A 26,704-nucleotide genomic window follows, 5' to 3' on the forward strand; every position below is an offset into this window, starting at 1 on the left:
GTGGGGTCTTGAACCCGCGGGCTCAGGCAGTCCACTCACCTCGGCCTCCCAAAGTCCTGGGATTACAGGCTGAGCCACTGAGCTCGGCCCATAACACGTAATTCTTAAAGCACTAAATAATTTCATTTAGATTTGGTTTCAAGCATAGACGAAAAAACAGAGTACATTTACCTAAAATACATTTTACTTGCAACCTATAAAACAGCCCAAGGTCCATTTTAAGGATTTCTCTAAGGGTTACATTTTTCCTATAGGAAGCAAGATCTTACTATTACAAAACACTCTCCTTGCTAGAATAAGAAATAAAATGGCTTCAAAGTGTGATCTGAATTCTAATTGAAACAAATATTACAATTAAATAAAAGGTCGACTGGGGAGTGGTTAAGAGTGTAGATAAGAAGTGAAATAATCAAACATAAGGGGCCTATTCTTAATTACATTTTTATTCTCTTTGCTTTCATTTTATCCTTGATTCAGATGTCAGCTAATCTTTGAAAAAAAAACTCATGAACTACATGTTTTCTTTCACTGTTCAAGTACTATAAGCTTCTCCCTGTTAATTTTTACAGTATCAAAAATAATATTGTGAAATGTATATTTTATACTTTATTAAAAATTATTAGGTATTGTCAGTATCACCTAACAATTGTTTACAGGGCAGCAAAAATAACTGTTTACAGGGCAGCAAACAGAATTGTGCTTGAAATATATGAGGGGGGGGACCCAAAAAAAATCCCAGAATTTAATTTATAAAAAACTGTATATTTATTCTTACATGTTTAAACTTCACTCACCTTCAAGGTACTCTCCATTTGATATAATACACCTATCAAGATGCTTTTTGCACAGCTCAAAACAGTTTTTGAACTTGTCCATTGTGATGCCTTTTGGTGCTTCTGCCGTTTTTTTTCCCCACCTCTTACACATCAGCAGAATGTTTGTTTTTCATATGGAGAAACAAAGAAAAGTCACTTGGGGTGAAATCTGGTGAATAAGGTGGATGGGGCATGGAAGTCATGCCATTTTTGGTAAAAACAAACAAACAAACAAACAAACAAACAAACCTCCTGAATACTCAGCATGGTGAGGGCAGGTGCACTCATCCATAACTTAACATGAAATGGGCAAATGCATTGAAAGAATCTCCAAAAAAGTTTCAGTGAAGTCAAACGCAGCCTCTCACAACAATGCTAACTGGTACATTGATGCCAATGGGTTCCTAAAACACTTAACTAGTGTGGGAAGCCCGTACCACAAGGGGCCCACCTCCAAAAGACAACTCTGGGTGTTTTGGGGTCCCCTTGTGTACTACATTTTAATTCGACTAATGTTAAAAAAAAATACTAAGAATATCCTAAACCCCAATAACACACCCATCAGCTAATATTCATACTTCTTTGCACAAATTATAGGCAGAGCCAATTAGTTAGTGGTAGACATGGAAATAGAGGGTCTTCTGCTTTTATAAAGAGCTATAAACTTGGGAGTAGCCCTAAGAATGTTTTTCTCCCAATAATTAATATTTTTTAGCTTCATGTATATTATCATTTTCAACTTTTATTTATTGAGTTACCTAGTCTAGCAGCTCATTCACTAATTATAGAGTACTTAAAAGTTTGTGTAACTTCCAAAACTGAATAGCTAATTACTGAGATCTTATGTGCAAGAAGCTGTTCTAAGAAACTTACTTGTATTAGCTCATTTACTTCTTATAAAACACTATGAAGAAGGTAATACTGTTATCTTTATTTTATAGAGAAAGAAAACTGAGGCACCAAGAGGTTCAGTAACATGCCCAAGGTAACAAACCTGGCGAGTATAAAACAGGACCAGGGATCCAGATGGTTTGACTTTGGATCAATTGTTAACCCATCATATACTACTTCCCTGCCTTCATGTGCTGTACAGAAAAATATAAATAAGATCAAATCTGTGGCCACTGAATTTCACTCTGGGAAAAGTTCTCTTATGATGTACAACCCTTCATCATTTACTAAGGCTAAGGGCTTGTGACAGATCTGGCCATTCCAAGTAAATCATGGTTCCCAGTCTCTGGAGAATGGAAAGAGGTTAATGATAATTTATTATAATACAACGTGAAAAGCAGTACACCAAAGCACAAAAGGGATTCAGGGAAAAGAGAGATTTTATACGTATTCAAGAAGCAGAAAAGGAAAGCTTAATAGAGGTCATGTCTGAGATGAGTCTTAACTATTAGGAGTTTACCAGTCAGGGAAGGTGGACCCCTTTAAGAGATCAGGTCATTTATTAAGCCATATTTTGCTCTACTATCATCAGTAACTTCTATTAATGGGCAAATTATTTCTGCCAAAAATATACTAACAAAAACATTCACTATCAAAGTAGGGAATAAAAGGTATTAAAAGAACAGCAACCTTTGTCATCAAAAAACAATTTTATAGTTAATTTTATGTAACTTTGATTATAAAAGAAATCTTGCAGTAAAAAGATGTCATTTTTTCTAATGGAACAAAACAGAAATAAGAAACACAAGGAAAAAATGGCAAGAGTTGGGGAAAAATAGGTCTTGTAATAAACATATACAACTGTATCTTGTTTAAAACTTTCAGAATAATATACATAAAAATAAATAATAAATAGTTTCTATTACTTAACAGAAAACAGATCAGGAAAGGTCAGCCATCCTCATGGCAGTTGGGGCTGAAATGGCACGGCTTCGCTGCCAGGACAAACTCAAAACAACAAAAACATGCCAACACCCAACAGCTTAAAAGTGACCTATGAAAACCTTCATGGCCAGTTTCTTGAAATGTTAGTAAGCCTAACCACAAACCATATTTTCTAAGTGATAAAGCTATAAAATCCTGAAAATCTATTTACAACAAGAAAGACCACTGAATATGAATAAAGTATACTTGATCAACTTGAATGTAATGTGTATACACATACACACACACTTAACACATGTAGACACACCTGTTCTGGTGAAGACTGGATGCAAAATTAATTCTTAAATTTCAAGAATAAATCCAAGAATATTTGAATCAAGGTAAAACTTTAGGCCCTTTTTATAAAAAGCAAAAAATTACAAGGGACTTGAAATAATGTGAATGTGTATCATGAATGTTCACGTAAATGAAACATAAAAGTTCACCTAATGTGTAATTTTGCTGATGGTCCTGATGGCAGAAAGTCACATAGGTGCAAACAAGAATCATCTCTGGTATGTGTATTATACAACATCAGGATTTTGTCTATGTACTTTAAAGTCATGCTGAAAACACAGAGGGAAAACAGCAACATCAAATGAAACAATTTAGTCTGCTCGGTCATAATTTGGGATGTTTATTTTGAACAGTTTTATTATTCAATCAGAAACAAGAAATCATAAAGGATAGCTCTCAAAACAAGAACTTCTATAGAGTAAAATGTGAAAAATGAGAACACATACACAAAGGCATAAATATTAAATCTTGCAGGGATTAAATTGTTTATATTTAACTGATAACGATTTTATCAAAAATCCTATCCAATAAAAATGAAAATATATAGCATGATGGAGGACTATAGTTAATAATATTGTATTGTACACTGAAACTTTGCTAAGAGAGTGGTTTTTTGGTGCTCTTACCACATACACAAAAAAGTTATTGTGAGATGATAGACATGTAATTTGTTTGGCAGTAGTAATCATTTCATGGTATATATCAAAACATATATTACACCTTATATACAAATAAAAAGAAAAATTCTCTTAAAATAAGCAAAAAACAAAAATGAAAATATAAAATTAAAAGCAAGCCTAAATCTAGAAATTTGCTGTCTAAAAGGCAAGTCATAGTTTATTAAACAACATTCTAGCAGTGATGATTTAGCTCTTAAAATCACATTCTTATCTTCCAAAATAAAGACCAAATTCACAAACAACTGCAGACCAAAAAAAAAAACCATATCTAAATTAAACCATGGAATAGTTTGTGGACCACAGCAGGAAAAAACAGATGTAAATCTCTGCAGTGTATGATATCTACACTGCTATACTGATTACAAGCCCATTAAACATCTGTGCCTAATTCTGGAGGGTATATTCCATTTTTGTCTTTTCATGTTGAAAGTACTTATATAAAAATGTTGCATCCTTACTATGCTATATGCAAAAAATAATTAAAGACAGGATTCTACGTAATATGCTTTAAGTTTAAAATAGTTTCTATTACTTAACTTAATGGAAAGAGGTTAATGATAATTTATTATAATACAACGTGAAAAGCAGTACACCAAAGCACAAAAGGGATTCAGGGAAAAGAGAGATTTTATACGTATTCAAGAAGCAGAAAAGGAAAGCTTAATAGAGGTCATGTCTGAGATGAAAATGTGTCTATAGATTTAAAAGAATCAGTTATTTACTACTTGTCCACTGTTGGTGCCAAAGTAGGAGTGCCTAAAAAGTTTACATTTTAGAAAGCAGACTTGCCCTTGGTTTAATTATGTAATTAGTATTCCATAGCTTTTTGGGTAAGAAATCCTAATGGAAGTACTAAAGTTAGGAAGGGGCTTATAGGATTTAGAAGATCCCACAAAGGACATTTCCAACCTACAAAAATGATTCAAAATATTTTAGCACAAGACTTCCTAAAGACTTAAATGCAAATTTCATTAGAGAAATAAGGCCATCCAGAGTTGATTGTCACAAAATTAATGATCATAAATTACAGTGTACATAGCCCACCTAAAGCATTTAATACAATCACTAGACTTCACTTAATTCTTACAAGGAAAGGCAGCCAGTAAGATAATGCAAATGCTTAAGTTAACACCTTTGTGGTGAGGAAGGAGGAAAGCTCTTATTACTTCCTGGATGCACTGATTTGTTTTCCCTTACTTCAGGGCTTCTAAGCACATTGGCTTCCAAACAACTGGCTTCTTTCACCTCAGGCTTCAGTCAATCAGTACTGTTTGTGTTACAGTGAATGCCTTCCTGATAAAAGAATGATCATACCTGACCAACCCGCCAAAATGAAAGGTGCCCTTTATTTTGTTAGCTAGAAAAAGAGAAATTACAGGCCATTTAAAATAGAGGAAAATTAATGTAGAAAGTTATACAGAAGATAAAAGATATGAGAAGTCACCAAGAAGAGAGACAACCAGACTACAGTAATGCCAAGAAATAATTACCAGCCCTAGGCTATTCCTACCTGAGCCAGGGCGGCACAGTGGAAGCTGCAATTATGGTAGGCCTGTCCAGTGGGAACTGGGGCCACAAAAGAAACAGCTTTGCCAGCAACACACTAGAGATAAGTGAGAAGGGAAGAAATGCCCTGGCTTCTTCCTGACTTAGATCTGTCACTGGTGTTTCCAATTGGGTTTCCCAAATCCAGCGGAAGTCTGTTGATTCTGGAGCCTGGGAAAGGCAGCTTGCAGAGTGAGCTCTCTTTCAGTATGGAAGAGAACAGGAGATGAATCCAAAACAGATCTGAGGGCAACCAAACCCAAGACAGCACAACTTTCAGTAGAGTTCACATCATAAAGTCAATCTCATAAATTCATGAAATCTGGCTAATTTCTCATTCAGTTAGTGCACCAGCTGGCTTTAAGACTTCAACTGCATACTAATACTTCCAGGTCATCTCTCAGATTTTAAAAGTGAAAATGAACTCCTAGAACATCAAAACCTAGAAGCATAACTCTGCTAGGCAGGGCAAGAACCACCCAATTAGTTATTTTTGTGTGTTACATATAATGTCCAAGTGAGGTAACAGAAAGTTAGTTAATCTGTTTTTTAGTTTGTCTACAAGTCTTTGGCGTCATTTAAAAGATGTATTTTCGAAGAAAAATGGTCCCTAGAGAAACTGTTAAACCCAAGATTTTAAATCCGAGAGACCACAAAGAGCCAGCTCCGATGCAAACACACAAGGGTCTTTATTCAGGCTCGAGTCTGGGCTCACGTTTGAAGCCGACACAGCGACTTCAGGGAAGAGAGCCCCGACCCAGGCTAATACGCACCTTTTATACATAATTCTGAAGGGGTGGGGTGGCTTTACAAACTTGTGCACACAGGATTGGATAAAAACTATACGACGCAATTACAAAGACTTTGATTGGTTGATTTGAGTTTGATTTGTGCGGGCTTAGGCTGTTACTTGTGATGGACAAGTAACTGCCAAACGGGCGGAATGGAATGCCAGATAAGCTAGGTTTAGCAAGCAGGCAGGAGGTTTGAAAAAACGGAGAACCTACGGGGGGGGGGGGGGGAGGGTGGCTGATGCCACCAGTCTACTGTTATCTAAGCAAAGGAATGTCTGGGAGGAGCTTATTGCTTAACATTCACACACTACTAGCAGCAGTTACGGAAGCAATCAGTTATTTTATGAGACAAACAAAAATTAAACTTAACAAAGCTCTAAGTACAAACACTGCAAACAAATACAGTGAATGTGGGGTAGGAATTCATATAGTAATAGTTCTCTTAGAGTTTTTTTTTGAATCTCTTGGGTCTCTCAAAACGAAGAGCACATCAAGCCAGCAGCTGGTATAAACTATTTACATTATTGCCAAGTAAATGCCTCAAATGTGCTTTCTCCAAAGCATCTTTTCATAGTCTTTAAAGAAATGTTGAATTTTAACTGTAAATGACTGAATGTATACCTACTAATTCAACTCATGAGAAACCAGAGTGCTGATACAAATTATTTGGTATAAGAAAAATATTGATATTAAGAATTGTTAAAAGACAACTTTAGCATTAAAAAAAATGCACTGTTTCGCATACAAGAGTAATTGCCAAAAATAGTGACTGTCATCAGCTCTAGACTGGAACTCACTACACTATTACATTACATCTGAACATTTCAAAAGCTACCTGAAATTTCTATTTTGCTTGAATTGTTAGTTTATTCAAAATTTATAAAAAATTATAAAGAAAACCTCAGGTTGCTTTCAAAATTTTTGATAAATTCATTTAAAGAAAATACATCTGGGCCAGGCACAGTGGCTTATGCCTGTAATTCTAGTACTTTGGAAGGCTGACGTGAGAGGATTGCTTGAATCCAGGAGTTTAAGACCAGTCTGGACAACATAGCAAGACCTCATCTCTACAAAAATTAAAAAAATAAATATCTTAAAAATACATCTTTCAACTAGAACTTAAAAAAATTTAAACTCTTTCTAAATGGCTAAAAAAACTTTGTCTATTAGAAATCCTATCTAGTTCATTTTTTATCAAACTGGCATACCAGTAAGGCAAATACCATTCATTTCATCTTACAAACATTTTAAAATAAATATTCTATCCTGACTCAGGATGTAAACAGTAAATCATAAAGCTATGTAACATACCTTAATTATTTATCATTTAAATAATAGCAATAAATTCTATTTTATGTAATAAAGGACATTGATTACATGGCCCAATAGATCAGAAAGACAGAACATTCAGGATAATAATAGTGGTGACACCAAGTGAATTTTGATGAAACAATCTTAATAAATGCTCATTAAACCTTGGGGGCTTTCAGGCAAATATTTAGGTATCCACAAATTTAGAAAGCAGAAAAATAATACTTTATTGCAATTTTAAAGGTAAAAAAGATAATCTATTACTTTTTAAAGATTATGAATAGCCCACAAATGCCGCCTCAGAATAAGCTACCATAAAAACATTGTAGCTATTTTTAAAAATAATGCCACTTTTCTGCCATTTATCAAATATAATTAAATGCAGAAAAATTGCTACCTTATTCACTACTTTTTTTTTTTCATTTTACCAATGAAAGTTTTTCCCCAAAACACTCACCATCCACTCGGATATAATAACGTCCACTTTTTCTACAGGAAGATGAACTTCTTCAATCTTTCCTTTAATTAGTATAATAGTATCTTCAAGTTTGTTTAATCTGAAAATGATCATAAATAGATTAAACTAGTATATTAAACAGAATCTGAAAGTTAGTCAAATTACATAATTTTGGCCAACTACTCATATTGTTTTGTGGAACAAAAAATTATATCCAAAGTTTATTTATTCCCTGTCGTCATTATTAGCTATGGTTACTGCATGAATATCCAAGAATATTTCTGGTTAATATGGCAATAACTGAACCAATATTTAAAACTTCAGCCTGAAAATAAATATGAATTTTATCAATAGTACATATGTCAATAAAGCTACTGTGTCTTTAAAAAAAGAAGGTGGTAGAAACAGATAGACTAGACACACAGACAACAAAAGTGTGGTTTAAAGGGAAGTCATGTGTCACAGAGGTGAGAAAATTTGAAGCCAGAAGTCCTTAATTTAAACCCTAGCTTCTCTCGTACTCGTTAGCTGTGTGATCTTCACCAGTTTTAAATAATTTCACTGGGCCTGTATGTTCATGTGTAAAGGAGAATGATAATACCTGCTCTATTTATTTCACAAGCTATGATAAGGATCACATATTTGTGAAAGTTACATATACACATCTAGCATTATATAATAATGGTAATGACATTATTATCAATAACAAAATATTCCATTATATACTTGAAATCTTACCCCAATAAAAATTATTTAACTTTGACCAGTGGCATTCCAATTTTTATATGCTTGATCATAAGTTTAGCACATATTTTCAACTTCTCCTTCTTTTGCAATTTGAAAAAACAGAGTTAAAAAGGTAGTTTCAAAAAGCTGAAAGCAAGCTGCTGGTTAAGTCTAATTAAATTAATAAATTCTCAATCCTCAGATAATGTACATTTTAATTATAGAGGATTTTTTCTGCATCAAATGAGAAATCCCCTGTCCAACTTTATCCAGGCATTATTTACATACAATTCAGTGCATTCTGAAAAACATACATACTTGGGTGACCAACACCACCTGGTGGTATGGAACATCTCCATCTCCCCCAAAAGATTCATATTCGTGTCCATTTCCAAATAATCCTTCCATTCACAGGCAACCACCGACCTTCTTTCTTTCACTACATCGTAGATTTGTATTTTTAGAGTTTCATACTAGTAGCATTATATTGAATGTACCCTTTTGTGCCTGGTTTTCTTCAATAAGCATACTTCTTCAGAGTTATACGTGTTTTGAATATGTCAGTAGTATTCCATTGCATGGATAAACAACAATTTTGTTTATATACTTACTTGTGGACAGAATGCTATATTGTTTCTAATTTTGGTCTATAATGAATAAAGCTTCTATAAATGTTTGTGTATAACCAGAATTGCTCCATCAAGTGGTAGTGCATATCTTTTTTTTTTAAACTGCCAATTTGCTTTACAAAGTACACATACAACTTTACATTCCCATCAGTAATGTACGTGCATTCCTGTTGCTTCATATCCTTATCAACACTTAGTATTGTTGACTTTTAAAATTTTAACTGTGTAGCAAGATTGTGGTTATAAACTGCATTTTCCTAATGATCAAACATTTTTATGTACTTATTGGCCATATTCCTATTGTTCAAATCGTTTGCCCACTAAAAAATACAGGCCACTTATATTCTTATTAATGAACTGTAAGAGTTCTTTATTTATTCTGGATAAAACCTTGTCAGATTTGTGTACAGTAAATATTTTTTAAACCATTCTTTGGTTTGTTTTTTTCATATTTTTTCAAGGTGTTTTTTGAAAACCATTTTAAAGTTTTTAATTTTGATAAAGACCAATCTACAATTGTTTTCTTTTTCTCTTATAGTTCATGCTTTCAGTGACGTATCTAAGACATCCTTCCCTGTATCAAATATTTTCGTCTATATTTTGTTCAAAAGTATTTTTAGAACTGTGCAGGAAGACCTTATAAGATCAATAAACTAGGAAAAGGAAAAAAAACAGATTTAAAGGTAGAAGTTAAACTTGCATTACTCCCAGACAACATCACATATCAATACCTATAGATATCAATACCTATTGATAAAGTGTTGAAAAAATTTTATTAGAAATATTATCAGTAATAATAGTTTCAACTTTTTGGGGAAATCTATCACTTACCAATGGAATTACTTAGGTATCTTTGCCAAAAACAATCATATATTTGTGGATTTATTTCTGGAATTTCAATTCTGCCCCAGGACTTAGATGTGTATTCTTATGTCAATACAACATTTTCTTGATGACCACAGCTCTAAATTAAGTCATGAAATCTGGTAGTATACAGCATTCAAATTTATTCTTATTTCTAAAAATTCCCTTGGTCATTTGTATTCCCATATCAATTTTAGAAGTAACTCTGGGTAACGTTTTGCACTAGTGTTTATGTTGTAGACATATCTTATACAATTTATCCCCAATATTTGATGGTTTTGGATGTATTATGAATGTAACTTTGGATGTATTATGAATGGTAAGTATATATAGCTTTCATATTTATAATTGATACATATTAATAATTGTACATATTTATGGGTACAATGTAATGTTTCAATGCATGTATGCAATAGCATGTATTTGTGTGTTTATATAATATATATACATATACTTTTTTTGAGTCAAGGTCTTGCTCCAGCAACTAGGCTGAAGTACAATGACATGATCTTGGCTTATCATAGCCTTGGCTGCCTGGGTTCAGGTGGATTCTTCTACATCAGTCTCCTGTGTAGCTGGGACTACAGACATACGCCCAGCTAGGTATTTTTTTTTTTTGTAAACAGAGACTAGGTTTTACTATGTTGCCTAGGCTGGTGTTAACTTCTTTTACTCAAGCGAACCTTTTCAGCCTTTTAAAATGCTGGGATTACAGGTGTGAGCCACTGTGCCTAGCCCAGTATATATTTTCAAAGTATCAATTTCTAGTTGCTTGTGGCTACTTATAAAATTATAATTGATTTTCATATTTTGACCTTGAATCCCATGGTTTTAGTGTTTCCAATCTTAGTGGCTTTTTTATAGATTCTTTAGAATTTTACACATATCTGATGATGTCATCTGGAAGTAATGAAAGTTTAACTTCTTCTTTCAAATCTGTTTGTCCTTTATATCCTTTTTCTGGTTTATTGAACTTGTTATATCCTCCAACACATCATATATAGAAATGGTGTTAGTAAATATCCTTGTTTTGTCCCTAATTTGGGGGGAAAGCACCTATCAATTATTAAACATGACACTACCTGTAGGTTTTTTATGGATATCCTTTATCAGGACAGACAGTGTCCTCCTTTCCTAGTTTGCTGAGAATTTTACTTATGAATGAGTTTTGAATTCCTTTTTTTTTTGAGTTGGAGTCTCACTCTGTCGCCCAGACTGGAGTGTAGTGGCCGCTTCTAGCCACTGCAGCCTCGACCTGCTGGGATCCGGCGATCCTTCTGTCTCAGCCTTTCAAGTAGCTGGAACTACAGGCATGCGCTACCACACCCGGCTAATTTTTGATTTATTGTAGAGATGAGGTCTCACCAAGTTGCCTGGGCGGGTTTCAAACCTGCGGCCTCAGGCAATCCACTTACCTCAGCCTCCCAGAGTGCTGGGATTACAGGCTGAGCCACCGAGCCCGGCTGAGTTTTGAATTCTGACAGGTAGTTTTTTTGTATCTATTACCATGATTATATGATTTTTCTTTTTTATTCTTTCAACATGGTGTATTGATTTTCCAATGTTAAGCCTGTCTTGCCTTCCCAAGATAAACCCATTTGGTCACAGTTTATTAGTCTTTTTATAATTGCGGATTCCAGTTGCCCATGTTTTGTTAAGAATGTTTCAATCTATGTTAATGAGGGACACTGGTCTGTAGTTTATTTTTCCTGGACTATCTTTGCTTGGTTTTAGTATCACTGTATTGCTGGCATTATAAAGCATGCTGGGAAGGGCTCTATCTTATTTAATATTTTTTAAAAAACAGTATTATTTCTTCAATAAGTGTTGGAAAAAATATATTATCTGAGCCCAGAGCTTAATTAGCTCAATTTCTTTACTAAATCTAGATATTCAGATTTTCTAGCTCTTCCTGGATCAATTTTGGTAACATCATTTTTCAAGGTAATTTACCTAAATTGTCCTATTCATTGACATAAAGCTGTTCACAATATTTTCTTATATTCTCTTTTGTCTGTAGGGACTATAGTAATGTCCTCCTTCACTCATAATGCTGATAATTTATATATTCTCTTTTCTTCTTAATAAGTCTACTTAGAGATTTTTCAATTTTATTATTTTTAAAAGGAATGAATTCCATTTTCATCAATTCTCAAATGTTTTTGTTTTGTATTTAAGTGATTCCAGCTATTTTATTTATTCCTTTTGTCTACTTACTCAAGCATATCTTGCTTTTCTTTCTCTAGCGTCTTAAGATGAAAGCTTAGATCATGGATTTTAAATAATTTTTAAATATAAGTATTTAAAATTTTAATTTCCTTCTAAGCACAGCTTTAGCTGCATATCACACATTTTTGATAGTGTGCATTTAATTCAGTTCAAAATATTTTCTAAATTCATTTCCCTTGTAATTTCTTCTTTGACCCAACAGTTATCTGGAAGTATCCTGTTTAATTGCCAACTATTTTTGAATATAGTAGATAGCTTTCTGTTATTAATCTATAATCTAATTTTGATGTGACCAGAGACTTAGTTTGTAAGATTTAAATCCCTTCAAATTTATTGAGGTCTCTTTTATTGCCCTACATGTAACCCCACTTGATGCATATTCTATGTGCACTTAAAAAATTTGATTCTACTATCTTTGGGTATGTAAGTATCAATTCAACCAAGTGTATTTAGGTCTTCTCTATTCCCATGCAAATTATATCTACTTGTTCTATCAGCTATTGAGAAAGGAATTTAATAGTTCCTACCATGATTATACACTTATCTATTTCCCCTTTCATTTCTGGCAATTTTTACTTCGTGTATTTTGAAGGTTATTAGATAAGTATAGACTTGGTTATATTACATATTCTTGAATATGTCACCTTTATCATTATGAAATAGTTTTCTTTATTGCTAATTAAGTTTTTATAGTTTCCTTTGTATCATATTAAAATAGTCACTCCAGCTTTTTAAATAATCCATGTTTCCATGGTATATTTTCTCTTATTCTTTTATTTTTATACTTAAACTGGATTTCTTGAAGATAGAAAGTAGCTAGGTCTTAATTTTTATCCAATCTGACAATCCTGACTTTAAATTGAGTACTTACATCAGGAGTTGAAAAATTATGTCCTGCCCACCAGTAACCCATTTTTGCACAGCCACGAGCTAACATGTTATTAAGAAAGAAGAAGAAAAAGCAGCAATAATGAAAGAGACCATAGGTAATCTTCAAAGCCTAAAAATATTTACTATCTAACCCTTTACAGAAAAAGTCTGTCAACTATTGCTTTGGAACACTACAGAAGCACAACTAAAATAAAAAAAATAAAAAAAAGAATACAATGAGAAAAATTAATATAGAATTAAATTAGGTCCTGAAAGGAGAGAAGAAATAAAAGCTACAAAGAACATATTTGAAGAGATAAAGGAAGAGAATTGATAAAAAGCATTAAGCCATAGATAAAAAGTAATACAATGAATCTCAAGAAGACTAAATTTTTAAAAAAATCTATATATTACAGTAAAACTTCAGAAAATCAAAGACCAAAAAAGTCTTCGGCAAAGAAAGATTACCTTCAATGGAATAACAGTTTTTCTGATAGATGACTTGTCAATGGCAGCAACTAAAGCTATAAAATAGTGAAATGATATTGTCAATGAACTACAGCAGGGGTAGGCCAACTCTTTCCTTCCTTCCTTCTTTCCTATTTTTTAATTGTAGAGATGAGGTTTTGCCAAGTTGCCCAGGCTGCTCTCAAAGCCGCGTGCTCAGGCAATTCTCTCACCACTCCCAAAATGCTGGGATTATAGGCATGCGCCACTGCGCCCAGCCAACATTTTCTTAAATGGCCAAATTATAAACATTTAAGATTTGTAGGATGTGGTTTCTGTTGAAACTATTCAACTGCTATTGTTGTGAGAAAACAGCAAGAGAAGATATGCAAACAAAAAGACATGGCTGTGTCCCAGTTTTGTTTATAAAAATAAGTGACTGGACCATGGTCTGAAATGTACTGACTCCTACACAAGAACAATATCACTACTAACTTAGAATTCTACATGTGGAAAAAAACACCTCCAAGAATAGTATAGGCAAAATACATTTTCATACCAACAAACACCATTTTGTTTGGCTATAGCCATAAATGCCCAATGAAGGAAATATTAAAGAATCAGTTCAGGAAGAAGGAAAATGATCATATGTGGACAGGAAAATAGGAAGTAATGAGAAAAGAGAATAGATATAAATGGGTGAATGAATATATAAAATCAGATTGTCCAGTCTAACTCACATGAATTAGAGGTCTTACCCAGTATTAGGCTTTACAAATAATTTTTAAAATATAGGCAACCAGGCAATCCAAATGAAGAGATCTGGAACATTAAGGGTAGCTGCTTTGGTTTTCCCTTCCCTATACCTGACACTCTCTGACCCAGAGTAGATAAGGTCTTCAAGTGAGGTGCATGAGTTATTAACTTACACAGTAAAGTGCCCCACTCCATGTGCCTGATTACTCCTTAAGTCTGAGTCTCTTGATTGCCTGTACCTTTAAAATAATTGATAAAACATAACACTAGATAATGTCTCTAAGTAATACTGGGTAATTAGGATTATGTGAGTCTGATTTGAAACTATGTTAGCTCAGAATGGTGCTGTCAACCAGTAGACCCATGAATCACACAGGTTAAGGCACTTACTTAGCCAGAAAAAAGAAGGGATAAAAAAAATAGGAAGAGGATCTAATCCTAGGATGATTGTCTACCCATCCATCCTTCTTACAAAATGGCAAGATTAGACTCAGAGAAACTGGCTAGTGGGTTGATAGGCAGCAAGTTGGCAGAAGAGAGATGGTGAAAAATCCCATTCTCTGGCTGTTACGAGTGTTTCTAATAAATGCCAGTACTTTCAAAGAGGAGATGATGGCCAAATAAAAAGGTATGAGAACAGTTTTTCCTCTTACTGAAAAGGCCTTCTTATACTTTTATGGCTAAGGATGAGGTATTCACTAGAAAAGTCATGATCTTAAAGCTATGAGTTGCCACAAAGATGATATGGGTAGCCAGAGGAAACGTTTAGAGGACGACTAAGTTCTGAGAGTATTTAGTGAAAGAGACAGGATGTTATTTTAGAGAAATACAGGATGTTATTCAGAGAAAAGTCTGGTGAATCACTACTGGCATAAATTCTCATAATTAACAATCAAGGGGCTACATCACTTATTTTACACACTACTAAGGAGAGGGGATAATTTGGGTTAATGATCCATCTCTAATTGGCTGTGAACCAACTATTCCAGGAGGCATGACAAGTAATCTGCTACAGTGAGTAAAAGCAGGGTGGCAGCACACCTACACCCAAAGGGGTAACTGCCCTACCTTTCCCCCACATATCAATTAAATATCCTGTGAAGTCCAGTAGGCATGCAAGGAGAGCAAGTGAACTTAGACTGGTTTTATAATAACAATATAATTTAATATCATCAACACCAAAGATTACATATGTGGAAATTAGTAACTCTCCAGTCTTGAGCACTTCACGCAATCTTGCTATTAGGAAGCCCTCAGATAGTTAGGAGGCAGTGTCAGTTGACTGGTTTGGGTCCCAAGCATGAGGCTGCACGATGTTTTTGACATACAAAAGAGGAATCAGTGGGAGGAAAGAAAAGACACAGGGAGAAAACAATGACCAGTTCATTGAGAAGGGCTCAATGATTTTTAAAAAATAATGTGAAAAAGAGGAATTAGATGGGGCTTTTACAAATAAATTATCAATAAGTTTTATAGAAGATAGTTCAAATTCTGGTGGCCATTAGAGTTTTAAAAGGCTTATTGTTTGCATAAATGATTGCAGAAAATAATAAAATGAAAAATATCTGAGAAATAAATGGCAAGAAGATGTTGACCAAGGTCAGAAGGTAGACTAGGGAGGAAGAAGCTCAAACAGCTGAACCATGATTCATGGGGGGAAATTACTAGGAATGTTCATCCCTAGGGTGAATTTTCCATTTAAAGTGACTTAATGTCTTTGCATTGTCTGGAAGGAAGTTAAAAATATTAACAATAAACTTTAATATAATTTTCAATGTTGCAGAGTTTCATGTTCTTTATAGAAATACAATTGATTCTTGCATATTAATTACTCTACCTTGATAATTTTATTACTGTAATAATCTTCATAATTTCTTTCTAGTGTCTGTATTTGGAAGCACACATAAATATAAGAATAATTTTGTTTCTTAGTTTCCAATTCTTATACCTTTCTTTTTATTGCCTTTTTGCACTGACTAGGATCTCCTTTATAGTACTGGATAGAAGAAGCGGTAGCAGGAATCCTTGTCCTGTTCTTAAACTTAAAGAGAATGCTTTCAAAAGTTCATCAAGATGTTGGCTGTAGGTTTTATTTTTGCAGATACTCCACATCATGTTATGACATTATTTTCTAGCTATAGGATTCACTAAAAGTTTTAAATACACAGATATACCAAATGAATATTAAATATTATCAAACTTTGTTTCTGTACCTCTTGAGATGATCTCAATAGATTTTTTTCTGATTGATTTTCTCCTATTTAACCAGCTTTGCATTCCAATATATAAACTTTACTTTCCAATATACTGTCCAATTAGTTTTATAATATTCTGACCAGTATTCTGCATATATGTTCATAAATGAGCGACCTGTGATTTCTCTCTTACTGCCTTAGTGGAGTTTTAGTATAAAGGTTACACTGGCCTCAGATATTGATGCTTGGTTCTTGACAGAGATGACAGTATAAGTAGAAAGAAATGAACGGTCTTTGTAATAAATAGGTGAGACCAGGTCAACTAGGTCATCTAAATAATTCTATTCTGTTCCAAAAAAGGAACAAAACCGGACCACTAATTCATACCACATATGAAAATCAATGCCCAGTAAATTACAGACCTAAGCAAAACAAGCATAATTATAAAGCATTTACAGGATAATATATCCTTCATAACCTCAGGGAAGGTAAAGATTTCTTATTCCACTCACAAGTAGTAGCAACCATAAACAAGAATGTTGCTACATAAAAGCTGAGAATTTCAGATCCTCAAAAGACACGAAGAGATTAAAAAGTCAAGCAAGAATGAGAGAAGACTTTTGCATTACACAAAACGTATAAACAGCACAAATCCAAAATATATATAGGTTGCTTATATACTATTATATTACATAAGAAAAGAGACAACTCAAAATAAACCTGAACAAAAGACAGAAACAAATTTGACAGAAAAGGAAATCCAAATGGCTAATAAGTACATGAAAAACAAGCCTCATTAGTAATCACAGAAACAAAAATTAAAATTGCAAGGAGATATACAGCTACACAACTGATTAGATTTTTTAATGGCGGACAATACCAACTATGACACTCATATACTATTGGTGTGAAATAAACTGATATAACCACTTTGGAAAACAATCTGACAATATCTAGGAAATTTTAAGATACGTATATCCTAAAAAATTCAGTTCTATTAGTAAGTATATACCACTCAGAAGTGAGTTAATTGTTCATTGTTCCTAACAGACCACTAATTGAGAAAAAGCAGTGGATGTGAGTAGGATTCTGAAATGGTGGCAATGTTCTATCGCTTGCCCTGGATGATGGCTACTCTTTTTAAAATTTTGTTACTTATGCATACTTATGCATATTAAACATGCTTATTTATGTTTTATGTACTTGTTTTTTATGTATGCTGTATTTCATACAAAAAGTCTTTTAAAATGTTTATGTCATATTTGAGTTTTTTAAAAAGGGTATTTAATAAAGTTTTTTCTAATGAAATTACTATAGTTGTTTCTATTTATTGAGATACTTACTAAGGCTTTAACAATTGCAAACACTTAAAAAGAAAACAAAAGGCAAGCTTCTTAAAACAGGAAAATGTTTCCACTGCCTAGAAATATCTTCAGGACGGTTATGCTGAATCAGGATCTGTGTTCTGTAAGAGGCCATCTGCTTGGGCTGTTTATTGTCTGCTACAAGTCATAATCCTATTTGCATCAGTAATTACTTGTTCAAATATGAATATAACAGGAAAGATTATGATTTCAGGGAATACACAGAAAAAAAGACAAGGTCCCACAATTCCCAGTAATATTGCATTAAAACAGCTCAACACAGATAACATCTACACAGATAACCTCTTTCATGAGACCATTAATCTTAATCACTACCTGATTTTTTTCCAGTCATGAAAAAAATATGTAGATTTTAGTTAGTTTTCTCAAGTGGCTACTCATTAAACCTTACTTTAGCATAAACCCTAATGAATCTTATCTTTGAAAACAACCTCCTGGAAAACTAGCATGGTTTTTAGGTACAAAAATGTGACATTGTAATAAAAAGAATATTTTAAGTAATTCTCTTAACTAACCCAATAAACACTGAATTATCAACCTTTTTGTGGAAATTTTGTTAGAATACATACTTTCCTATCTCATTTCCTATCTTAAAAGTAACAGTTTAACTTTTACTTGATGATACAAAGACATTACATCATGATTAATTATCTTGTACTGGGCATACAGAGATAAAAGACACAGCCCAAGCACTTAATACAGCGTGCTCAAGCATGGTGGCTCATGCCTATAATCCCAGCACTTGAAAAGCCAAAGCAGCGTTGCTTGAAGCCAGGAATTCAAAACTAGCCTAAGGAATATAGCAAGACCCTATCTCTGAAAAAAAAAAAAAATCTTAGGGGGAAAAAAAGAATATGATCTAAGCGGGACAGAACAGTAAACAGCATAGGGCACTATAGGAGCTCATATGATAAATCCTTATCTAAGTGATACCTGAGCTTAGCCAGAAAAAGAGTATCCACAAAGATGTATATGGGTATGGGAGCAGGAGAGGGTCATGCATATGTATACAACTGCCTGTGAAGGGGAGGTGGTAGGGTAGGAAATAGCAAATTTAGAGAACTATGAATAGTTTAGTATGACTAGAGAAACAAGAGGTAGTGTGGACACAGTGACAAAGTTGGAAGTATTTAGAGAGGATGGTCGAGTCTAGATTTTATTTAAAGACAATGAAGAGCCATTTCAGGATCTTCAGAATAAGGAACATGGGATTCAATTTTTAATCTACTTTTGTGCTTTAGTTAAAAGATAAGGTCTATGTTCTAAGGAAGAACACCGTCTAGTGGGGAGATCGACCATTCCGAAAACAGCATAAAGGACCATGGGAGTTAATACAATGAACATAGAATCAAACGGCATTTAAAGTTAGCGACAAAACAACTCTATAAAGTTCACCTAGAAAAATATAGGTGATAACTAATTTTTTAAAAAAGTATATAGGGGAGAAGGAAAGATTACTATAATAGATTTAAATAGATACAAGGTGTAATATTACTTTGCTTTCAGTTCACTATGTCATCTATTGACCTGAAGCAGGTCGAGAAGAACCAGGTTGACAGCATGTTTAAAGTAAACATGAAGATTCATGAGCACACTTGTCACCTGACATATGCCTATATGATCAGCTCTTTGAGAACTAGGGACTCTAAGACTCAAGCTCATTTCCCTAGGTAGAGACATCTTACATGTGTCTCTGAAGTTCAAAACTAGGGAGACTCTTGAGGAAAAAGAGGGATGACTTGGAAGTCTACACGACTTCTTTGTCTATAAATATCTTTTTCCTGCTGTTCCTGTACTGTACCTTAGCCATCAGTATAGCTTTATATTGAGTTGTATGACCTCTTCCCCACCCCAAGACAGAACCCCTAAGTCGTGGGAGTCACCACAAGACAGAACCCCTGAAGGACAGGAAATTAAAGAGTCTTCAGGGTGTGGTAAGAAATAAAATATATTTAGTTTCCTTGTAAGGTATCTCGATCACCTTCATGACCTTCATCAGAGTTTTATGGCTTTTGAGCATATATATAACCATTTTAGCCTCATCAGAGGTTCTAGTTTCCCTTTGGCTTTAGCTTACACTTCTATGTTATCTCTATTAAATTTAAAAATACATTTATATACCTAACCCTGAATTGTACTCCACATCTTTAAAATAAAAATTAAAAAAAAAATTTTTAGAATAAAATATGAAGCATCCCTTATTTCAAGAATTTCTGCTGATATATTTGGTAATACTGCTCCAAATCTTACATATATCACCACTATCTTTAAAATCATTACTTTAAGATACTTTAGTTCTACTCAAAAACTTTAAGAAGCATCTACCATGTATCAGACTCTTTGCTGTGTTAGTGATAAAAGGATTAAGATAAAGCTCCTGTCCCAGAGTTTAAAGAAGGACACACATAAACATAACAAAAATCAAAATATCCTCTAGGCTTTTCTTAATATTTTCATTCTAATGGTCTTCTAGACACAGGCAAAACAAAGACTGCATCTTTAATGTCATACTGAGATGGAAAGCACTGCACTGAGGCCATAGGATGGATCAACCTGCTCATGAAAACTCCTCTGCAATAACATCCAAAAGTCTGAATAATGAGCTATTCCATGGCTGAGCCAATGAAAAACCAAAAGGAGTCAACTACCAGAGGCAACCTCTGCTCCCCAAGGGTAAACACAGCACACACATAATTGTCTGGCAACCAAACAGTTTTGCTATCCTTAGGTAAGTTTATGTTTCTGAAATGATCATTAACTACAGAATTCAAAGTATGATACCAAGAATAAGAAACAATTTCTTATTCTCTCCCATACATCACTGTGCATTCTACCTGTCCCTTAGAAAATCTATATTCCACTTTATTCACATTTACAACCTTGAAACATCTAGCCTGACCTTAAATCCTTTAAAGTGTCAACTTATATCAATAAACAAAATTTATTCCATTCTACATTCTTTTCTTTAGAAATGTTAGATCACTTTATATAAAAGATAAAAATTATTTTATCATTATTTTGAGTACAATTCAAAGATCTGCATATGTTTAAAATTTAAAAATCATATTTAAAAAATTAAAAATTTATATTGCAGGGTAAAATAACTTCTGTTCCTTTGTTTGTGAATGTACCCCTAAAAAATATGCAGGAAACAGTTTATTTGTTATCTCCAGAGTTTACTTACCTATTATTCTACCAGTATTTTATAGTTGTAAGACTGTGGAGTTTAACAGAACAAATTCTGCCATATACAAGCTTCTGACAGAGAAAGAAGTCTCAGAAAAGCGGAAGACAACTTACAGACTGTCAGCCAGAAAGTCGTTTTCATTGACTAATGACAGTTACAGAAAGCTCCAACATGCCAGAACAGGCAAGCATAAGAAGAGTTGAGAAAAGAGTTCAAGAGAGGGGAATGAGTACTGAATAAGACTGACTAAAGCTTGAAGTTTTACAGTATAAGAGAATGGAGATTGTGAAATAGAAATAATACAAAGAGTAATATTTTAATGGAATAGCTGAAATAAATGATCATTTTAGAAACATAACCACCCAAACGTAACTTGAGGCAAATGTTATTTGAGGCACTGATGCCAAGCCAAAAAACACCACCACTACTAATAATTAACAAGATTATAATTGCTAGCATTTAGTAAGCAGTTAAATGCCAGCCACTTTGCAAAGCATCATAAATGGATTCAATTCTTACAATAATCTTATTAAATACCATCAACCTCATTTTATAAATGAAGAAACTAGAGCTTAAATAAGTAATTTGCCCATTTAGTGAAGATACTTAGTAAAAGAACCAAAATTAGAGCTCAGGACACGTGAGTTTCCACGCTAAGGCAAGCATGCCCTGCTGGTGCCTCAACTGGTAGAATCACAGGTCAGTAAACTCCGGAGATAACAAAAATAAACTGTTTCCTGCATATTTTTTAGGGGTGCATTCACAAACAAAGGAACAGAAGTTATTTTACCGCACAGTATAAATTTTAAAAGAAGACAAAAAGAAATTCATACGAACGCTATGAAAATCGCTACCTTTTCATAATAAAAAGAAAAAGGAGAACTTTCTGAAGAAGCAGTATAATGTTGGCTTATTCAAAACAAAAAGGCCTGCTTTTCAAACTCTCTATAGGTTCTATATAAAGCAAACTATTGTATGCAACCAGGACATGCCCTGTAAGTAGCTAAATGAAAATACAGAATATCAAATTGGCTATTAGAATGAACTATGGAGTCAGGATTACTTAATCTCTATGTTTCAATTAATTTTTTTTTTTTTTTACAGATTTCACTATGTTTCCCAGGCTGGAGTGCACTGGCTATTCACAGGCATAAGCCTAGCACACTACAGCCTTGAATTCCTAGTCTCAAGTGATCCTCCTGCCTCAGCCTCCCAAAACTGGGACTACAGGTGTGTGCCACCATGCACAGCCTCTTAATCTCTCTAGTAAGGATAAGAAGTTACTGTATTTGTATCTATATTAATTGTACTTATAAAGAAAATTCAATGGAAAGTACTAAATTGATGTCAGCAATTTTTGCTTTTTAAAAAAAATTAAGTCAGGGACCCACTCTGTTGCCCAGGCTGGAATATAGAGGCATAATCATGGCTCACTACAGCCTCGGCTTCCTGGGTTCAGATGATCCTTCTGCCTCAGCCTCTTGAGTAGTGGGGACTACAGGTATGTGTCACCATGACCAGCTGATTTTTGATTTTTTTGGAGACGAGGTCTTGCTATGCTGCCTAGGCTAGTGAAATTTTTAATATTAAATTGGAGTACCTAAAGATTGAGTGCTAAGTCACTGTCAACAAATGCTCTCATGCTCTAACACTTGAATAAATGTATTGTGACACATTTGCTGATATAAGATTTACTTTAAAATACTACAACAGAAACAAACAAACAAAAACAGAAAAAGAGGTGGGAGGAAAACAGATTCAACAAGATAATAAAATGTTGATAAATGTTGAAGTAGGGTGATAGGTGTACAAGGGTCTATATCATTCTCTCTCCTTCATGTTTGGTTGAAGTTTTCAAAAATAAATTCCAAAAAATTCCCAGGCACGACTTCGATATTTCAAAGCAAATGGTTGGGAAGAGGGGGAGGATCAGACTACGTAACAGCTCAACAGGTTTGGGAACAAATTTTTTAAAATTTATATTTTAGAAAAATGTATCTGGTGAATAATTGTTCCCCTCTGTTCTGCCACCATGAGACTGTAATGACTGGCAAAAATAACATCTATAATTAACATTAAATGTGGCCGTCTAACATAAGGTAAGACTGAGGCCCACACAAATATCACCATATTGGTAACACCTAAAGCCTTCAAGTATGTCTGAAAAGAAAACTAAGAATTGAGTGTAAAGGAATTCAACGAGCAAATATATTTACAAGCCTAGTCATTCTAAAAATTGTGAGATAATAAATCTGCTTCCTTATTAGTCTTTTACATCTGATTGCTAAGTTTCCACAGAGTATAAAGGGGGGGGGAGGAACATGCACAGGAGCTCTATAGATAATTAGAAAAACAAGTCTTATGTGGATACAATTTGTTTTGTTAAATAAAATCCATTGCCACAAAGTCATAATATATGGCTGTTCCCTCTGAATCAATTAAGCTTTGTATAATGAAACTTTTCCTCACTAAGCTCCTAGGTATATATTCTCATGTATAATGTCTTAAAATTATGAAAATATGTGATTATCTTTTGCAAAAGTTTATAAGGTGACAGCCTGTACAAAATGTTCATTTAGCTAAATCAGTATTTTCATTAAATATAAAAAGTTTTAGTCATTTGTTATACTTCCCATGCCCAGTAATAATCATTGTTACAAATGCAACTTCTCTCACAGCTCATGTTAGAGAAAGAAAATAATTATTTGCAGTAGTTAAACTGATTTTGATTTCCTCACTGCACTTATTAATGCTTCCTTCCTACAACTACTCTGATACTGAAGCAAAGATTCCAGACATACTTTGTAGTTAGCAGGGAACAGAGGAAAAACACTGATAAAAATGAAAAGATATTTGATATAGCAAAGAATAGTTGAAAACATTTGCTTTACACTTCACTACTACATTAAAATTAGCATTCGAAAGTCAAATATTTGTTTGACAAAATGATGAAACTCCCTGTCTAAAAATACAGAAAAGTTTGAAGATAAGTGCTTTGGCTCAATAGTGACTAGAGGCAGAGGATCCTTGCATGAATAAGTCACATGTCTCTATCTATTCCACCCTAAAAGTTTGCCAGAGCGCAGATTTTAGATACTAGGTATCTTGCACTCTCGTAATATTAATGAAAAATTATTAGCTAGATCACTGGATTTAAATCTTATTTCACTGTGTAAAAATCTTGTTAAAATATTTTTAATTATGTGCTTACTTGGCTAAGATCACTTTAAGTTATACCAGAAACATGTTTGTTTAGAATTCTGTAACTACTGCTAGCTTCATTCTCTTAATTCTGGCTTCACAAGTGAAAGAGCTAGAGTTGAGATTGGAGGAGCAATTTACTGTGTTTGAGTGTATGGAAAAGCATTCCTTTATGGTTATAGTTGCCAGAGTTGCTGAATCAAGGAACACGTATTTCTTCACAATTCTGATTTTGCCCACTGAAGCAGATGCGAAATGCTATTTTAACACAAAGAATACTAATAAATGCAAGGTGATACCCATCCTTTGGTTAAAAAACATGTAGACAGTGTTCCTGGAAAACTTAAAACACACAAAAATATTAATCTCAAGCTATTCTGGGCTCTACATCAGTCACAAATATACCTTAGAAGGTCTTCTGACTTTAAAGAAAATATTTAGGGTTATGAGGGAGTATCATTCTTAAATCTGGATAGAATTACTGTGAATATCTTTAAATAATATTTTTAAATATTTTTAAAGTTGTTAGTATAGATAATAAATTATAAATTATTAGTACGAATAAATATAAAATATAAATTTTTTAAGCAATTGTTTTTGCTGGGAGTTCATTTGTTTTATAACAAATAAGTTTAATTCCATTGTCCTATTTCTCTAGAACCACAACCCTAGATCAAAAGAAAGAAAAAGGGATTGGGAATTAATTTCCTTCTATCAATAATTTCTACCAGAAACATTTTCCTTATTCTTTTAAGTAACTGAAAACTAAATGCCTATATCAGAAACATTTCAAATGTTTTTCTAAGCTTGAGCACTCTACACTCTAGCACTAAATTTTATATGCAATGAACTTGAATGCAATAACTGTATAAACATGTTTCTACAAAGTCACGGAAACAGGGTTTCTGTGAAATAAAATGAAACAAAACAATATAAGTGTTATCACAATCCTCATCCATTTCTTCCACAGAGATCAAAAGTAATACATTGGTTTTTATACTAGAACATAAGCCAATTTGTAAAATTAATCATTGATAAATTAAAATGAGAGCACATCTAGACCCATTTTGTAGAAGTCAAAAATCACAAATTAATTCATAAGTGGATATGTTCTTTCATAAGACTAGAACTTCTAATATAATTGTCTTACCAGAATCTTACTATCGGCAATACATTTTTGAGAACTCTTCTAAAAGAATCTTTTCTTTGGGACAGTGGTTCTCACAATTGTTTGGATAGCAAGCACAAGCAATTGAGGAGGCTCTCTATGGAACCCCCAAAATGATGATGTGGTACTTACTAGTATCATAAAAATTAGGGGGAAAAAAACCTATTATCTATCTATCTAGACATATATACAATTCTATAATTGTAATTCAGGAATATTTATATATATGTATTGTCCAATATAAAAACTGTAACCACAAACCATATCTTTGAAAAGCCTAACCAAGATTAATGTAGTTTTTCCATCAACATTCATTTGGTACTTGTTAATAATAACCACAGCTAATGCTCAAATACTTACTAAGTGCCAGGCAATATGTCAAAGTGATTTATATGTATATCTTACAACTTATTTATCTCACTTATAAACATATGAGGTAGTCATTGCTATTTTCTTTTTTTTTGAGTTGGAATCTTACTCTGTTGCCCAAGCTGGAGTGCAGTGACACACTCATGGCTCATTGCAGCCTCGACCTCCTGGGCTCAGGCAATCCTTCTATCTCAGCCTCCCAAGTGGCTAGGACTACAGGTGTGTGGCACCATGCCTGACTCATTTTTTAAACTTTCTGTAGAGATGAGGTCTTGCTATTTTGCCTAGGCTGGTCTCAAACTTCTAGACTTAAGCAATCCTTCTGCCTCAGCCTCCCAAAGTGCTTGGGATTACAGGCCTAAACCACTGTGCACAGCCTGTTATTTTCATTTGACAGTGAAAGAACTAATATTTCTAACAGGTTAGATATAATCCAATCCAAGTTAAAAGTATGGATTAACTGGCAGAGTAATGGCTCCATTCCAAGTCTGACTCAAAACTGTGCTCTTAATCACAACACTATCTTTCTATATTACAAAATAAAATCTTAAGAAATTAAAACATCATACATAATCATATTTAAATTTTTGAACTTAAAAACTGCTATCAGATGCCTCCTGTTATTTACCTTTTTTTTGGTTAGAGACAAGATCTTGCTATGTTGCCCAGTTTCAAACTCCTGAAAAGCAATCCTCTCACCTCAGCCTCCCAAAGTGCTGAGATTACAGGCGTGAGCCATGGCACTCAGTCCCTATTAAGCACATAGCTAAAGAAATCTAGCAATATCATCTGTATTTCTTTTCTTTTTTTTTGAGTTTGGAGTCTCACTCTGTTGCCCAGACTGCAGTGCAGTGGCCGCTCCCAGCCACCGCAGCCTTGACCTGCTGGGCTCCAGTGATCCTTC

At 33.7% G+C, this 26,704-nt stretch overlaps 1 protein-coding gene across 1 annotated transcript in view; it reads right to left on the minus strand.

Moving 5' to 3' along the window:
- Positions 1-26,704, minus strand: part of PRMT3 (protein arginine methyltransferase 3) — a gene marked incomplete at its 3' end in the record, with an annotated part of 78,495 nt that overhangs the window by 16,459 nt on the left and 35,332 nt on the right. The window contains exon 10 of the mRNA XM_008056595.1: positions 7,775-7,874. Coding sequence (XP_008054786.1) covers positions 7,775-7,874 — 100 coding nt within the window. The remainder of the gene's footprint in view (positions 1-7,774; positions 7,875-26,704) is intronic.

Source organism: Carlito syrichta, unplaced genomic scaffold (assembly GCF_000164805.1).
Source record: "Carlito syrichta isolate Samal-C Ts95f unplaced genomic scaffold, Tarsius_syrichta-2.0.1 Scaffold302407, whole genome shotgun sequence".
Taxonomy (NCBI): domain Eukaryota; kingdom Metazoa; phylum Chordata; class Mammalia; order Primates; family Tarsiidae; genus Carlito; species Carlito syrichta.